The sequence below is a fragment of the Coturnix japonica genome, chromosome 27, assembly GCF_001577835.2.
Source record: "Coturnix japonica isolate 7356 chromosome 27, Coturnix japonica 2.1, whole genome shotgun sequence".
NCBI lineage: Eukaryota > Metazoa > Chordata > Aves > Galliformes > Phasianidae > Coturnix > Coturnix japonica.
In genome coordinates, this window is record NC_029542.1 from 4422990 (window position 1) to 4435516 (window position 12527).

General features: G+C 56.4%; 1 protein-coding gene across 1 annotated transcript in view; it reads right to left on the bottom strand.

Annotated features, from left to right (window-relative positions):
• ZNF385C (zinc finger protein 385C) overlaps nt 1-7120 on the bottom strand; it is a 48996-nt gene extending 41876 nt beyond the window's left edge. The window contains exon 1 of the mRNA XM_015885644.2: nt 6964-7120. Coding sequence (XP_015741130.2) covers nt 6964-7093 — 130 coding nt within the window. The 5' untranslated portion in view covers nt 7094-7120. The remainder of the gene's footprint in view (nt 1-6963) is intronic.
• Nucleotides 7121-12527: the final 5407 nt, after the last annotated feature.

Consider the following 12527-nt stretch of genomic DNA (forward strand, 5'->3'; position numbering starts at 1 on the left):
AGCCCCGCAGCAGCACTGGAGGCAGGAGGAGAGACAGGGGTGTTCCCCACTCTGCATTTATTGCTGCCCACCCGTGAACCGCGGGGGAACGCGGTGCTGAGGTGACGCAGGCAGAGGTGCTGTCAGGGCCACATCCTGTGATGTCTGGGCTCCAGACAACTGCCCTCCCTGGCCAAGGGCCACGATTGGGCTCTGTGCCACCCCACGGATGGCAGAGGAGCAGGCAGCCAAGGCACGGTGCAAAGTGCGCCTGGGGCGTGTGCTGGAGCAGAACCCCATTGCCTGCCCTCCCTGCTGCACAGCCCCGCACATCACACAGCAGGGCTCCACACATCACGATCCATTCAAGCACTGCTGGCACTGCCGGGATGCACCGCAGGACAGCACCGCGGTGCCTGGTGTGGCCTGTGGACACCCAGGGCTGAGGGTGGAGGATGGAGCTGAGCTCGGTGCTGCTGGCAGCCGGCGGGAGGTGGAGGCGTTGCTGTTATGAAAACATGCGAGGGCTGTGTCTGAAAACATTGCAAGAAGCCAGCTACACAAATAGGCCCTTTATGGCTCTCTCCTGCTCGAAGACAGGCCCTTTCAGCAGCGCCTGGCTCCAGCATGACAGCACTCCTTGGCTTAGGAGGGTCCCCACGTTGGGTGTGAGGGGAGGCTGAGCAGCAGCACCGCAGCAGAGACCCCAGCCCCACAGCAGCAGCACCCACCTGCACGTGGGAGCGGTGGGGATGGGTCGGAGGGCTCTTTTCCAAGGTTAATGATCCTACAGTCCCACGAGCAGCAGCAGCACTTCACTTCCATCGGCCGCAGCCATTTAACGCTTCAGTCTGTGCCCCCTCAGCTCCGCAGCGGTGCCGGGGAGTGGGTGACAGCAGCAGCGGGTGCCCATCGGTGACTCAGCGATCACTGCGCTCATCTCACCGCTTTATTTAGAGCCTCATGGATGGAGCTCAGAGCACAAACCCCCTCAGGGCACAGCGGTGCCCCCCACCCCTCCGCCAGGGAAAGCAGAGGGTGGTGGGACAGCCCCCATCCCAGCTCGGCGCCACAGCGGTGCCAGCATGCAGCAGCTTTGTCACCAACACAGCACAGGGCTCCTCTGTCAGCAGCAATCGATGCCCACGAGCACCAGGTGTCCGAACTGGAGACCCAGACCAGAGCTGGAACTCTGCTACAGAACAACCTGGAGTCAGGACAGTGGGACAACCCACAGCTGTGCCAATGCTGCCCAGCACTGTGCCCAGATCCATCCTTGCAGCCGCTCTGCTTTCACCTCCCCCACAGTGATTCGCATTTTAACCGATAACAGGCTGCGCTACCTGCCTGGTTTTGAGAGTCACTTGCCTTGTTCAAGCTGAAGAAAATCAATTCCCTTCTCACTCGAGTCTTTCCAAGAGAGATGAACTGAAAATCTCTCCTGCCTGAGTAAAATATTTATTCAGCCTGGGAACAGATTTACTTCTGAACCTTCTATAAATACAGCTGAGGGCACCATTTAATCCCTTACCAGAAGACCCAATTCTACTTGTTTCATGTTTTAAAATACTTCTCCCTTTTCCAGTGCCCTGCCAGCAGGTGACAGAGGGCAGAGGTGCTGGCACCCCAGTGGGTGATGGGGATGGGACTGCAGCAGAGTAATGCTGCTGATGCCGGGATGGGGCACGTGCAGCCACACCAACCGCTGTTCACTTCTTTACTTACAAACGAGCACAGCGGCTGCTGGGGATGGGGTGGGCCAAGAGAGGCCAAATCCTGCACAGAGGCACCTTTGTCCCCACTCACACAACACTTCCCTTTGCTCAGCTGCTTGGAAGAGACCCCCGACCCCATAGCTCCATCCTCCCCCTGCCAGGGGTCAGTGGGCAGGCCATGCCACCTTGGGGGATTACATCCCCCTGCTCCATCCATAGCCAAACTGGGGGTGTTACACTGGGCACTGTGTTGAGCAGTGTGCTGGGAGCCAACCCCTCTCCCTGCTCCTTCCACATGCAGGAATGCACCCAGTGAGAGCTCCAGCCCTGAGCCCCTGAACCACACAGCATTGCTCCCATTCCTACCTGCATATCCCTGTACCATTCAGCAGCACCCTGGCAGCACTACCCTGGGCTGGAAGCAGTGGGAAACGAGAAACCATGAAGCCAAGGCAAGAATAAAAAGCTCTTCAGGTCTGGGTTAGAGGGTGGAGGAAATTGCTTCTCGTTGCTGCTGTGAAGTAGTAGGAGGAAACGGTGCAACGTGCCAGCCACAAGAGCCAGTGTCACTACCTCCCTCAAAAAGAGGTTTTGAGTGGGAAGGAGGGGAAACGCCTGCAAGGACAAAGCGAGCAGCTTTTCCACTGCTGAAGTAGCCAAATGCAGGCAGCTCTGCTCCTCATCCCACAGCTCCAGTGCCCTCCAGGCTCTGCTCAGCTGCCAGCAGAGCCGTGCCCATGCTGCAGCAAGGCACCGCTCACGTGAGCATCCCGAGGTGCAGGTGGCTGCTGTCTTGCTGTAAATCCTTTTGACTCAATAGAAGCTCATGCTGCCCCGGGAGCTCTCAGCCAAGAAGCGCACTGCGGCGCTAATGGAGTGTGGCAATTCCTCCCCCTGGGAGAGGGCTCACTCCTATTACACCTGGTGTGGAGGGAGGGGCTGCCAGGGTCGGGGTCCAGTCGGGTTGACAGCACAGTGACACAGCTCAGCCCTGCAGAAATGGACCCAGATCACCACCAGGTTTCCATCCCCCAAATTCCCTCCGCTGCTGACCCCACTCAGTGTGGAGCCAAATGTTGAGGCCCCCTCACGTCCCTCCCCTGACCCCATCACCTCCTGCACACCACACTGCTGAGAACAGACTGACCCGGAGACAGAGCAGACTTCATATCATCAGATAAAAGCAGCCTGGTGCATCCCTACCCTGTGGAAGGGCTGCTCAGAGTGTGCAGCATTCCATACACCGCGAGTGCCTTTCTAATTTGACACACTTATTAAATTGCTATTATGCCTGCTTGCTAATTGCCTCCTCAGGAAAGCAGGGAGGACAGAAATTTGACATTGAGAGGTGAAAACCTGCAGACCTAGAAATGCAGAGCTGCTGGTCAGGACATCAGCAGGACAATGGATGGATGGGGGACCACAGCTGCCATGTACCCCCACAGCCATGGCCACAGCCCCACAGGAGCAGAACAGGGAGTGGTGGCCTCAGAACCCCTCGTGCCCCCAGGAGCACCCTCAAAGTGTTCATTTCGCACACTGGGCCTCAGCAGCAGAGATTAATCTGAGCACGCGTTAATCCCTTAAAGCCCTTTCATAAAGATGCTCAGAAATAAGCCCGCAGAGTTCCTAATACTTCTTGAAAATTTGGAGGTGGGATATTCATGGCCTTTGCTTTTGCGTGGCCATGGGCAGGCTCTGCTATGGGGGACCCAACACTGCAGAGCTGCAACCCCCCCGGTACCAACACACCCCAACAGCCGCTGGCTCAGCAACAAGCTGCTCTTGTCAGGGAGTTTTTTTCCCCCTCTCTCTATAAACATTTCAGGGTTCCTCAAAAGAAACTCCAGCCGTAGAGCACGCAGTGCATCTCCTGGGCTGAGCCGCTTCCAGCAGTTCAAACGAATGCAAAGCAGCGGCGCTCCCGACCAAAACAAACAGGGCTGTGTGCGCCTTCCTGCTCCCAACGCTTCTCCGGGAGGGGGAACGGATGGCGAACACCAACAGAAAAAGTGACACATCAAATAAAAACACAAATAAAAGAGGTCTTGATTCAGCAGGAGCCTCACGGATCGCAGCCCCACCTGCCCTCGGGTTGTTCCCTTCCCAAGCAGCAAACAACCTCCCTGCTCAGCGCTGCTCCCGGAGCGCAGCACGAGGTCACGGCACAGGGAGCGCCGCAGCAGCTCCTGCTCAGCGCAAGGAGGAGCAGACGGGGAGAACCACCAGGGCCGCTTCCCCTCTGGGGGTCGTTCATCGCCGCCCCGTGGGCTGGGAGCAGGCGGGGGCAGCCCCTGGAGGGCCACGCAGGGAGGACAGCGAATCCCATCCTCTGCACCACCTGCGGTGCCCCGACCCGCCCCACAAGACTTTGGGGTTTTGAACACACTGACTCACAGCTGCCCTTCCCATCTCCCTTTTCCTTTCCATCTCTGTGACCTGCAGGTCAACCGAGGAGAGAGCAGAGGATGGTTCCAGTGATGGATGAGGGAGCATGAAGCTTCCATTGCCCCGCTCACACAGCTACAGCTCTATCAAAGGGCAGCACCCACAAGAAACAGCAGCAGAGTGGGGCCGTGTGGGACCAGTGCTCCCAGTGCTGTGCCCTCACTGCCACTCAACTAAAGCTCTGCTGTAGCAGTTCAAGCAGACAGGGGGTCCTCTGCCCCCAAACCCTTCCTCAGTTGCCACTGCTGCCAGGTCAACAGCCCCACACTTCTCATCCTCTCAGAGACTCAGAACAAAACCCCTAAAAGTCCCACTGTTCTCTGCCACACTTCCAAAGGAGCATCATGCTGTGCTCTGCATTGCTCATCCTGGTTTAAAGGCAGTGAAGGGCCCAAAGAGCAGTGACTGCAGGAACCCCCCCTGCTCCCCATGACAGTGTGTACCCCCCACACCTGAACCTCCTCCAGACCTCCCCGAGCTCCATGCAGACAGAGCAGCTCCTGTCTCCAGGCAGATACAGGCACAGATTAGGGCTCAACCTCAAACCATTTCCCTTGCAATTTCCAAGCGATCTTTCTTATCAACTAATTAAAAAATTTCCATAGTGAGGCTGGAGAAAATCATGACTTGGGAACGTTCCCATTTCAAAACAGCCCTGAGCCGTGTGCAGTGCAGTGTGGAGCTGGGCCCCCTGGGCAGCACTAACCCTATTGCAGATGGGGCCCATGGTCGCTGGGCTCAGGGGGTGCAGCTCCCCACCAGGACTGCTGTTACAATCATGGTTTGAGCTGTGTGGGCATCCAGGAACCCCAGCACATCACTGCAGCCACAGCTCACTCCTGAGCTCCCCACAGCTCCCTAAATGCACAGGTCCATATTTACAACTTGCAGGTAAATTACTGTGGCTCCAATCAGGAGTGGGCACTTGTTACCACGCAGCCACAGACCAACTTTCCTCGAGATCACAGATATAATTCTTGACAGGGGCTTCTTGACACATAAATAATGACACTCTTTTGGAGGCAATCTGAGAGCATCCAGCTAAGAAACAGCCTCTGAACATCACAATATTGTTTCTGCATTGACAAACGGAGCCTCCTGGGCTTCATTACTCCACTCCAGGCGCACGCTTTTGCATTTTTCTTTCCTCTGGGAGCAACGAAGGGCAGAACCACAGGCTGCGCACTCAGAACATTCCGCCACAGCTCCCGAATGGGCTGAGATATTGGGATGAGGGTTCAGCAGCAGCCAGAGCTGAGAGCAGCTCCCACCCCTCTCCTTCACACCAGCCACACTCTGCAGATCACACTGTGCTTCCAGGACCTGTCTGCTTCCCACCCTGCAAACTCCATAGCAGAAAGTGACTCGATTAACTTTTCCAGTGCTCTGCTGAGAGCATCCGTACACAGATCCCCATTTATTTGATACCAGCTCCACGTCACACTCCTGGAAGCGCACAGATCTCCCCAGTGATCTCCCAGTAGATCAGCACAGGGCACAGGCTCTTTTTTCAAAGCAAAGCACCATCCAAGCAGACACCAAAGCTGGGGAGCACATCACACAGAACACGGTGCAAGAGCTGAGCTCGGGCACTGAGGGCACAGCGCAGCACCCCAAGAGCTCAGAGCAGAGCTTTGCACATTTGCACGCAGGATTATATGAGCCGGTTTTATAAATGCATGCAGAGGATTACGGAACAAGGAAAAAATCCCACAGCACACATTATTGCCAGCCTGATTCTCAACTCTACATATGGCGAGAGTTTATTGTCAGCAGAGTTCCACCAGCTGAGCGGGGTGGCTCCTCTCTCACCCATACAGAGCCACAGAAAAACACCGGCAGAAGCAGCAGCTGCCGCCCAGCAGGGCAGGTTGTGGATGCACCGTCCCACCCCATCCTGGCGTGCGGGGTTTGCTCCCAGCCCTGCCCAGTGCAGCACAACTTGGAGCGCATCCCAGCGACAGCTCCGTGCCGCTTCGGGCTTATAGCAGAGCACAGCGCTGAAGGCTGAGGGCGGGCGCAGTCTGCCGGACGAGGAGCGTCCCAGCTCCCATCCCACCCCACTGCCCTCCCGGCCCGTTGCTCATTGACAAAAAGCACATTGTGGGCCGTCAGGAAAAGTCCTTTGCTTTAAAAGCCGAGTACCCAATGAGCAGCCCTGTGGCGAACCGCGGCTCTGAGCTCAGCACCGTCCCCGCCGCGCTCCATCACAGCCAGCACCGCGAGCAGCGGCGCCGCTTGTGCCCGGCTGTGCCACCCGGGGACGGGCACAGACGGGTGCCCGCAGCCGCCGTACAGGCCACGCCATCCCCGAAGGCTCACGGCCAGCCCGGCACGCAGCCCGCAGGCCGAGCTGCTGCCCACGGTCACAGCCCCGCGTGGGCCGCACGCTGTGTGCCCGATGGCCGCTGGGCACACACAGGGACCCCGTGTCCGCGGGACGCTTCGCACCCCGCCGGTAACGGACCCGCGTTGAGCCGACAGCAGCACGAGGAGAAGGGCTGCAGCCAGGGCTCCTGCCGGGCTCCTCGGAACAAGTTTCCCTCCCGACCCAACGCCTTCCGATTGGGGCAGAGGAGCTGAGGTTGTGTCCCGGCTCTGCCGCCCCGAGGCACGGCGCTGCCCGCTGCCGGGGGAACGGCCGGGATGGAGAGGGGCAGCGGAGCGGAGCATTGCGGCACGGGCACTGCGCTGACCCCGGCACGAATCCAGCTCGGCTCCTCGGAGCCTCCCGGCGCATCCCCCTCCTCCCACAACTTCGCTCTGGCCGCAGCTGTCCCGACCCCGCTCCGGATCGCGGCCCCCGCACCGCCCGCCCTACCTGCCCAGCCGTCCGCCTCCGCCGCCGTTTGCAGCATCCTCCCGCCGGCTGCTCGCTCCCGGCTGGGCGAGCGCGCTCCCGGAGGAGGAGGAGGAAGAGAGGAGGAGGAGGAGGAGGAGGAAGGGGGCATGAAGGCAGCGCGCGCACCGCCGCGGTCCCGTCCCCCTGCTCCCCCCCAGCGGCACCGCGTGCATCCCAGGGCCGCGTCCCGCATGGTCCGGGCACCCCTCGGTCCCGGGGTACCCATGGAACCGAGCCCCCCACCCGGCTCTGCTGCTGCACATCACCCCCAAAGGATTGGGGTCGGTGGTTGCCGGAGTGGACACACTGAGCAGGGTCAGCAGAGGGCACCCAGGGCTGGGGACACCAGCACCACGCACCTAAGTCTCAGTTTTGCCTCTGAGCTTTCCCCATCACCCCCAAGAAAAGGCTCCCACATCCCGTAGGTCCGAGCATCAGCAGAGAGCTCAGCCCCACACAAAATTAACGCCCTGGGAGCAGCAGAGGTGACATCAGGGGACTCTGTGTGAGCTGTGGTTCTGCTGGTGGCTCCGTCCTGGAGCTTGGGGACATCACTGTGCATCACTCAGGGTGCACAGGGGGGCTCAGCTGCTCATGGAGCACAAAGTGGGGCTGCTCCTCAGCCATCTCTGCTGGAGTGCAAGGCACCTGCAAGGCAAAGGCTGCTGCTCTGCCGACATCCAGCTGCCTCATGCTAAGATCAACATCCTTTTGAGTGTGAAAGCACATGTTTTCCTATCACTGTTCCTGTTATTAATATTTTAGCAGCTCCCAGAACCTTTAAGCGGGGCTGCGCGGTGCTGACACGAGAGAGTGGATTTTAGAAAGCCCCACTGCCCACCCCAAGGAATATTCTGTCTAGACACGTTATGTAACCACGTTTTGCCCTCCTCCAGGACATCACACAGAGGATCTCAAAGCACTTCACAAACTGCTAATTAAGCTCTGCAGACCGGGTGAGAGGGAATTGCTCTGCCCTGCCGGGCTCCCCAGCCAAGAGCACTCTGCTCCGAGCAGACACACTCAGGGACTCTCATCTCCAGCAGCTCTCACCCACACGCTGCTTTGCCATAAAAGCAGAACCAGTGCCAGGATGGAAATGTCCGATCGGCCCCAGAGCTGCTGGCAGAGGGACTGAGGACTTTCAGGCTCTGAGCTCTGCTGAACACACAGAGCCCAGCGGGCACCCACAGGGCCACCTCAGCCCTGCAAGCTGCAACCCACGGGCACAGAGGCAGAGCCCACAGCAGCAATTTCTGGGCCTCAGACATCAGACTGCACGCTGGTGGCCCAGCAAGGCTCAGTTTTGCTTGGTCAGTCCAAGGTTCCCTTCTTGGCCACCACCTGGGCTGGAAGAGCTGAGCAGTGCCACTATCTCTCAGTATTTTGATTTCTAAGAATCCTTTCTCCAAAGCTTACTGCATATTTTTGCCACCCCATCTGATTTTTACAATGTTGGGTATTTTTTCCCTTCCTATAAATAATTACAGGCCCTCTAATGGCTCTCAAACCTTGCATTACCTTCACTGTCAAGAACTTGACAATTAACAGCATAGCCATCCTCTCCAAGGAGCACACAGGGCTGCAGCTCCAGCCCACTTTCTTCACTCACATTAACCCTCACAATCTCTTACTGCCCCTCCCCAGCACAAACACACACAGCTGGTCATACCCCCCACCTTAACATCAGGACTGGAGATTATGAACTCACCTGCAGCTGGGGAAGGCCTTGTTCCAAGGCAGAAGATCAGGTGGCACCAATTACTCCTAATGGGGCACAGATTTGCACCAGCTGAAGTTTTGAGTGGGGTTCTGAGGGTGCTGCTCTTTTCCATCAGACAAATGGGTTTTGCTGATTAAATTCTTCACACAAATGTTTTCACCTCACAATCTGTCCTACTTCCTGCACAGTGCTGCCCAGCAGCATCTCATTTCTACCCAAGTGGCTCAGAGCAAACCCCAACTGATGGCACCAAAGCTTGTTTTCCCATAGAGAAGCATGGCACAAAGAGAAAGGGCAAAGCAACACAGTCAGCACATACAGCCCATGGGGACACAGTGCAGCCAGCAGGGATGGGGAGCCCCACATAGACCCCACACAGCCATTGCCCTGGGAGGAATCAGTCCCAGCTCCACTTTCCAGGAAGCCCCCCTGGCTCCTCCGTGGCCGTGCTGAGCTGTGCCAAGCTGCTCCAGCAGCTGCCACGGCCATTCAGCAGCTGTTAAGCCTATAATTGCTCCTTGAGTCATAAATATACTTTTTTTCTTTGGTGAGAGCAGTGCTGTCAGGGAATTAAAACCTTTGCAAAAAGCCCGTAAAGATTTCATAAATGTTTCAAATCCAGATCGATGTGTCTTCATGGCTGGGAGAAGGGGGAGGCAATGGGGAGACGGGGCAGGAGGAACAACTCCAGCCATCGTGGGTTAAAAGCATCTTTACAGGGTCCATGGGGACACAGCTGGGGGGCATCGTGGTGGAGATACAGGCAGGAGGACAGGAGCTGCTCCACCAGAACTTGGGAAGGCAGCACATCAGGATGGGGTGTGCACAGTGCCCCAGGGCCCCACATCCATCCCTGTACCCCAATTCCATCCCTGTGTGCACTACATCCTGCTGCTGGGAAAGCCACTGGCACACAAGGCAACGCATGGCATTGCATGGCAATGCACAGCAGTTGCTCTTCCCTTCCCCCCGTCACTTTTAATTAAAACCTACAAAAGACAAGATAACCAGCCCTGCTGCATAATTGCAGGGAGTAAATTTTATTGTATAGAAAAGCAGTTTAAATTTTTAATAGACTTATATTTAAGGAAGAGCAACACTTTGAAGGGATCTGCGAGCCTGGGTGGCATTACCAAAGGCGAGGAGAGGAAGAAAGATGGGTTTATTACATGTGCCAAACAGAACTGTTATTTTAGGGGAGTTTTGTGCTTCTTCCTAATGAGAGATGGATCACATCGGCTTCATTTGCTGTAGGAGGAAAATTAAACCCAAACTGCTCTGAGGCCCAGCCCCTGGCTCTCAGCTCCCAGCCACGCTGCAGAGCTCACGGGCATTCCAGAGGTGGGATTTGATGTCTACATTAATTATAAATAAATTATCTACACTTAATGTTTAAATGAAATTCCAGACCAAGCTTTCTGCTTAGAAAAGCATCAGCACAGAAATGTTGATGTGTGTGTGGGAGTTGGGCTGCTGACCCCCAGCCAGGCTGAGCAGGGCAGAGGTGCTGCTGAGCACTGAGACCCCGAGCACAGCCCAGAGGGGTCATCCCATGGGGGACAGAGCAGGGCAGGGCTGTGGGGAGACGCCTGGTTGCATGGTGGGGGCACAGCCACTCCCCATGGCTCCCCCAGTGCTCCCTGCCATCTCCTGAAGGTTACGGCTGCCTCTGTGGCTCAGAGAACATCAGCGAGGCCAACGCTGCTCCAGCGATAGAAATAGTCATCTCCCTGCAGAATAAGCCTAGTTCTCGTTTTTCTCTCAGCATCCCTCCCCCAGATGCAGGCTGCCCTCCCTGCAGGCTCCTCACCTCCCTGCAGCCTCACCTGGGTCGGGGGCAGATACATCCCTGCTGTGCTGGATGCTGATGCTGTGGGTTTGTGCTGGGGAAACAGAGGCACAGCTCAGCCCACAGACACAGCCCCACATGGAGCCTCCATAGCTCTGCAGGCCGTGCTGTGCTGCTGTATCAGCTGTAGGTAATCTCAGCTGTCCTCAGGTCCCCATACAGTGCAGACAGGACATCACTGCCCCACAGCATCCTTCACAGATATCCATCTACTTTACCTCTGTATAATTACAACTGTACAAAGCTGGATTACCCACTCAGTCTTGCTGCTTGGCTTGGCCAGAGGAGATCTTTTTTATAGTTTCATGCAGCTGGAGTGGGGAAAGAAAATCTTGACAGGCCTGTGGTGTAGAGAAATAGTAAAAGAGAAGAAATAAAAGATGATGGAAATTGCTCAGCTCTCATTGCAGAAGAGAGGGAGGGGAGTTACATCCCCTCCTGTGCTGGGCTGGGTCCTAGAAGCCCCTCAACCCCCCATGCCCACAGCAGCCACAGGGCAGGCCAAGGGAATGGACCCACAGCCAGTGCCAGGCAGTGCACCTGGCAGTAATCAAAGGGGACGCTGAGATAGAAACTCTCCTGCCTCACCATGCAGCCCTTCCATGAGGGCATCGCAGAGGAAACCATCCCAGCCATGCAGAGCATTAAGACCACACAGCATCCTCTGCAGCTGTGTGCGCCCACTTGGCCATCAGCAGGAGCTGAGCAGCTGCTCGTTGTGGTGGGGCAGGAGGTGCAGTGGGGTCACCTTTGGTATCGCAGTGCTGCACAGCCCTCACTCTGCAAGGGGAGCCGTATCTCATTTCTTCCTCAATTAGCTCCTGATTATCAGTGTCCCAGGGCCCCTTTCCAGTCTCTGTTTAATGCACCATTAATAATTCATTTCTCAGATAGCAAGAATGCAGCACGAGGTTAGGGTTTTGTGACTAATAACTACCAGAGCAACCCTCATCTCCAAGGGACGAATGAAGGGAACAAAAAATAAAGTGAAAGAATCAAAGATAATGTATTTCGTGGCCTTTAATCAAACACTGGATAAAGGCTTTGATTACTCAGGTGAAAAACACACGAGTACACACGTGCTCAGCAACTGCAGACTGCTCAGCTCCCACGCCTCATCGACATCACCACAGCCTTGCTGGCACCACCCATCCCAGTCCCCATCCCATCTCCATCCCCATCTCCATCCCCATCTCCATCTCCATCCCCATCTCCATCTCCATCTCCATCTCCATCTCCATCCCCATCTCCATCCCCATCTCCATCTCCATCTCCATCCCCATCCCCATCCCCATCCCCATCCCATCCCCATTCCATCCCATCATAGCAGAGTTGCCCCCAAACTCAGCCCCTTCCAGGGATCTCCTGATTTATGATGGGCAGGGAGCTGGGGGGCTGCAGGGCTGGGCTCTGCAAAGCGCAGGTTGAAGGAACACATTTCTGTCCTCCACCTGCAAACAGGAATACAGTAATACACAGAGCTCATTTACATCAGCTAACGAATGGTGTCAATACACAAAACATCCCCGTTGCATCTCCTGCTCCTTGCCTGGTGGAACTCAGGTGGGTTTACTGGGACCAGAGCCCAGTGCACTGCTGGGCTTTGCTCTGTGAGGAGATGATTTGGTGGGGCCACCAGGAGCTGCAGTGGGTCACCAGTGTGGGCTCTGCTGGCCGGGCAGCTCCAGGCTCCCAGGATGGATCCAGTGCACAGAGGGGGCAGGAGAGGGGAATCCAGCATCAGCCTTGAGGTGCAGCATGAAAGCGCGTGTCTTGGTGACAGCTGCACATTAAGTGTGATGGCTTTTTGACAGATCCAATTATAAAGCCAGGTCTCAGCAGAATCACAGCCCAGATTTTCAGTGCATGAAATGTCATTTGGGAATCACTCAATACTTTTGCTTTGTGCTCCTGACCCTCTCCAGATCCATGCAGAATCCAGTGGTTATCTGTGGTCATCACACCCACCTG